The sequence below is a fragment of the Camellia sinensis genome, chromosome 8 (assembly GCF_055761805.1).
Source record: "Camellia sinensis isolate YWXY chromosome 8, ASM5576180v1, whole genome shotgun sequence".
Classification (NCBI taxonomy): Eukaryota; Viridiplantae; Streptophyta; class Magnoliopsida; order Ericales; family Theaceae; genus Camellia; species Camellia sinensis.
The window spans coordinates 171,006,489-171,011,687 of record NC_138968.1 but is presented as its reverse complement, the minus strand read 5'-3'; the positions used below and the strand labels follow the sequence as shown (position 1 = coordinate 171,011,687).

The 5,199-nt window shown below is 36.7% G+C and overlaps 1 protein-coding gene across 1 annotated transcript; it reads right to left on the bottom strand.

The window, feature by feature from the left end:
- Window positions 1–1,451: 1,451 nt before the first annotated feature.
- LOC145798285 (uncharacterized) lies at window positions 1,452–5,199 on the bottom strand. Its single transcript, XM_082885796.1, has 4 exons — window positions 4,910–5,199; window positions 4,130–4,216; window positions 2,065–2,648; window positions 1,452–1,486 (listed from the first exon to the last, which is right to left on the bottom strand). Exons 1-4 carry the CDS (start codon window positions 5,197–5,199, stop codon window positions 1,452–1,454), a joined length of 996 nt encoding a protein of 331 aa, XP_082741922.1.

Here is a 5,199-nt window from a genome sequence, read left to right as displayed (position 1 = left end):
TCATATATTATATAGTTTATATTATCTATATTTTTATAATAATTTTTCAACAATCATTTCTTGTTAAGTTGTGTTAGAAATACAAAAACAATCACAGATTCATATAAGATTAAATAATTTGTCACGCCCCAAGCTCTGTGACAACGCCGCACACTCATATAAGTGAGCATGCAAGGCTAAGAATCCAATCACATAACCCATAAAATAAAATACTCAAATTAAATCCTTAATTGTCATAATGCCAGAATCCATAAAAATAAATAGTTCTCATATGAAAATGCCCACCAAATCCACTAATTTAATCCACTAACAAAACAATAATCCAAGTACTTAAATCATGGTCCTACTCTCGGCACTCCCACATGTAAAAAAAAGATCCCGCGCAGCTCTACTCTTCAGAATCTGAAAAAAAAATAAGGGTAAGCTAGATAGCCCAGTAAATAACCAACCATCACTGCTAGCTGGATCAAGTATACAAAAATAAATAAATAAATCGATAACCAATAAATATAATTTTTTTTCTATAGTTCAATAAATGAACAATTATTTGTAAGGTGGTTTTATAGCTAAAAATAAACAATGCACAATACATTTTAAATGAAAAGCCAACAAGATAATTCAAAGTAATTCGTTGTTCAAATCGATGGTTCGATATTCAGATGGTTCGATGATTTGATTCACAAAACCCAAGTCTTATTGACTACGGTCACATAGCCCGTGACAAGGCCCAGAACCACACATAGGCCGGTGGTAAAGCCCCAAAAGAAACTAGTTTCTGTGCCAATAAATAACCCCCATTGGCTAGGGTCCAAATCATAGTCAGACTAGAGTGATGTTCAAAATTCAAACAATACACAACTTTTAAATAAAACATTCGATATTTTTAGAATAAACGTTTAGTACAATTTTCAGAATAGTTTCACCAAATATTCAAATAATTTTCATAATAATATTCGATGTTGTTTTATACTTGACCCATATTTTATTTTAAGAGAACACGAATGCTATAAATAAATATTTATAATTTTAAACGATTCGATAGGAATAAAAATGAACCAACAGTGATAGAGGGTTACTTACCTCAAACAGCTAAAATAATATTTCCCAAGCTAATCTCAAATTATCAAGATCCACCTCAATCTCACAAATCTAATAAAATATTACACCGCATAAACAATTATTATGTGCACCCATCCATCTCTTCTTGTAACAACAATAGAATAAATTAACCCAATAGTCTATTAGGAACTCCCACGATTTAGCATCAAAACAAATAAATAACCCCCATTGAAATTCTCAACCCATATTATTCTCTTGTTGTTTATATACATGTAAAAATTTGTAATTGCTTCTAGTCAATCGTGTATCCCACAAATACACCACCATTAAACTTAACCCATCACATATCAATCTCAAAATATGAACCACCCAAATGGGATGCAAAATATACTCTAAAATTGAGTGAAACCGAGACCCCCAACATAGACTACATCAATATATCTATTTAATCATATATGCCCATAAAATCATCTATTGATATATTAACACCAAAATCATAGATAAGAATACAATAAAATAAATCATACCTAAGTGATGAATAAAGCAAAATCACCACTCTTATGAATCCTCCCTCTTCCTTGGTTTGGGTTTCTTTTCTTTAATTTTAAACTTTTCCAAACCCTTGCTTGCTGCCTTCACCTTTAACTCTTCCGAACCTTTTCTGCAGCACAAGCCTCTCTTCTCTTTTTCTTTTCTTTTTTTTTTCTTTTACCTTCTCAAACCCTAGCCGCCTATGGAGCAATTCATAGCCTCTGTTTTGTTTGTTTTCCAAGACTTGAAGCCACAATAGGTGGGCTTATTAACCTAATTTCTTAAAGTTACAAAATTACCCATCTAAGTAATAGGAAATATAATGCCATCTCATAACTAATTCTTTGATATTAATAAATGACTCATATAAGTTAATTTAATTACTAATCTATCCAATAAAATAATCCTACACACAACTTGGGTTTTACATCCTTCCCCCCTTAAAAGAAATTTCGTCCTCGAAATTTGACATACCTGAAGTCTTAAAAAGTTGTGGATACTTTCGTTTCATTTCATCCTCGAGTTCCCAAGTTGCTTCTCTTTCTGAGTGATTACTCCATTGAACCTTAACGTAGTGGATGACTCGACGTCTCAAAACCTGCTCCTTATCAACAATTCTTACAGGGTGTTCCTCATAGGTCAAATCCTCCTTAAACTGTAACGGTGCATGATCAATCACATGATTGGGATTCGGTATATACTTCCTCAACATCGAAACATGGAAGACATTATAAACTGCAACTAGTGAAGGTGGTAGGGCAAGTCTGTAAGCTACCTCACCAATTCGATCTAAAACCTCAAATGGCCCAACAAATCTAGGACTCAATTTACCACGAACACCAAACCTTATTACTTCTTTCATAGGAGACACCTTAAGGAACACATGGTCTCCAACCCCAAACACCAAATTGTGTCTCCTGTTATCTGTATAACTTTTCTGTCTACTCTGTGTCGTACAAAGTCGCTCTCTAATAAGATTGACCTTGTCCACTATTTGTTGCACAATCTCAAGCCCTAATAACTTCCTTTCACCCACATCATCCCAACAAATAGGTGATCTACACTTTCGTCCATATAAAGCCTCATATGGTGCCATCTGAGTGCTCGCATGATAACTGTTATTATAAGAGAATTCCACTAATGCCAAATGCTCATCCCAAAAACCTCCAAGATCGATAACACAAGCCCTCAACATGTCTTCCAAGGTTTGAATAGTTCTCTCTGATTGTCCATCAGTTTGAGGATGAAAGGCAGTGCTAAAATTCAACTAGTGCCCAAAGTTGTATGCAAACTCCTCCAAAACATAGATACAAATCTGCTATCTCTATCAGACACTATGGTCACCGGAATACCATGCAACTTCACAATCTCCTTGATATATAATTTTGAAAACTTCTCTAAGGAGAACCCTACCTTAAAAGCTAGAAAGTGAGCGGATTTGGTCAATCGATCAACGATAACCCAAATAGCATTGTTACCACCTTGGGTCCTAGGCAACCCTGTCACAAAATCCATGGTAATATGTTCCCACTTCCACTCGGGAATAGGAAAAGGTTGTAACTTACTTGCAGGTCTCTGATGTTCAACTTTCACTTGTTGACATACCAAACATTGAGCAACATACTAAGCAATTTCCCTCTTCATATTATTCCACCAAAAGTTCCTCTTCAAGTCTTTATACATTTTAGTGCTCCCTGGATGTACAGTATATCCTGAACTGTGAGCTTCTCTCAGGATTTCTCTCTTGAGCTCTAAATCATTAGGCACACACAACCTCTCTCCAAATCTCAAGCTTCCATCTTTATGCATACAAAAGTCCATCTGTAGCCCTATTTCCATTTTAGCCTTAAGTTTTTGCAACTAAGGATCTCTTTCCTGAGCATCTTTAATTCTATCAATCAAGGTGGGTTGAACTCTAAGGTTTGCCAACTGCACTCCATGGCTATGCCATCTAATCTCAATATTCAACCTCTGCAAGTCCTCCAAGATATTCTTTTGGTCAGTGATCAAGGTAGCCAAATTACTCTGGGCCTTTCTACTCAAGGCATCCGCCACTACATTGGCTTTTCCTGGATGATAATTGATAGTCAAATCATAGTCCTTTAATAGCTCCAACCATTGCCTTTGCCTCATATTCAATTCTTTTTGAGTGAAAATATACTTCAAACTTTTATGATCAGTGAATATCTCACATTTCACCCCATACAAATAGTGCCTCCAGATTTTCAATGCAAACACCACGGCAGCCAACTCCAAATCATGCGTAGGATAATTTTGCTCATATGGCTTCAACTGCCTAGACGCATATGCCACTACCTTATCATTCTGCATCAGGACACAATCCAAGCCCATCTTCGATGCGTCACTATAGATGGTAAAACCTTCATCTCCGGACGGAACTACAAGTACTGGAGTAGACACCAATCGACTCTTTAGATCCTGGAAACTCTTCTCACAATCATCAGACCATTCAAATTTAACCCCTTTTTGTCTTAAATGAGTCAAAGGCATAGAAATTCGGGAAAATCCCTCAACAAACCTTCTATAATAACCTACTAAACCCAAGAAGCTACGAATTTCAGTGACACTAGTAGGCCTATTCCACTCTACCACCGCCTCCACTTTCCTGGGGTCAACAGACACCCCATCTCTAAATATCACATGACCCAAGAATGATACACTCTCTAGCCAAAATTCACACTTCTTTAATTTAGCAAATAATTTATTCTCCCTTAATATCTGCAACACTATTCTCAGATGTTCTTCGTGCTGCTCTTTACTCTTTGAGTACACAAGAATGTCATCAATAAAAACTACCACAACCTGATCTAAGAAGGGTTTAAATACTCTGCTCATTAAATCCATAAAAGCTGTAGGCACATTGGTCAACCCAAACGGCATCACTAAAAATTCATAATGCCCATACCTAGTTCGGAAGGCTGTCTTAGGTATATCTTCCGCCTTAACCTTCAACTGATGATAGCCAGAACGAAGGTTAATCTTAGAAAAGACTTGTGCCCCTTGCAACTGATCAAATAGGTCATCTATCCTAGGCAAAGGATATTTATTTCGGATTGTCACCTTGTTCAACTCTCGATAATCAATGCAAAGGCGAAAATTACCATCCTTCTTTTTCACAAATAAAACAGGCGCACCCCAAGGAGAAACACTAGGCCTAATAAAGTCCTTATCTAGTAACTCTTGTAATTGTTCCTTCAACTCTTTCAACTCTACTGGGCCATCCGATACGGAGCCTTGGAGATAGGACCTGTACCGAGTATCAATGCAATGGCAAACTCAATCTCTCTATCCCGGTAACTCTTCAGGAAAAACATCGGGAAATTCCTTCACAACTAGAATATCCTCTAACTTCAATTCAGTCTCACGAGTATCTCTCACAGAAGCTAAATAGCCCTCGCACCCATTCCTTAACAACCGTCTAGCTTGCAAAGCTGAGATTATCAAAAGAGGAGTGTTAACTCCACTACCCACAAAACAAAATTCTGGTTGATTAGGAATCTGAAATACTACCCTTTTGCCTCGACAATCAACAGAAGCATAATTGGTTTCCAACCAATCCATTCCAAGAATTATGTCAAAGTCCCGCAT

Bases quoted from the DNA above. Each gene is read 5' to 3' on its own strand.
- LOC145798285 (XM_082885796.1), bottom strand. From the start codon at position 5,199: ATGCGGGACTTTGACATAATTCTTGGAATGGATTGGTTGGAAACCAAT. The intron at 4,217-4,909 runs GTTACCGGGATA...TGTTGACCCCAG, and splicing joins CCCGATGTTTTTCCTGAAGA to GAAAGTGGAGGCGGTGGTAG. The intron at 1,487-2,064 runs GTATGTCAAATT...ATATTGATGTAG, and splicing joins ACAACTTTTTAAGACTTCAG to TCTATGTTGGGGGTCTCGGT.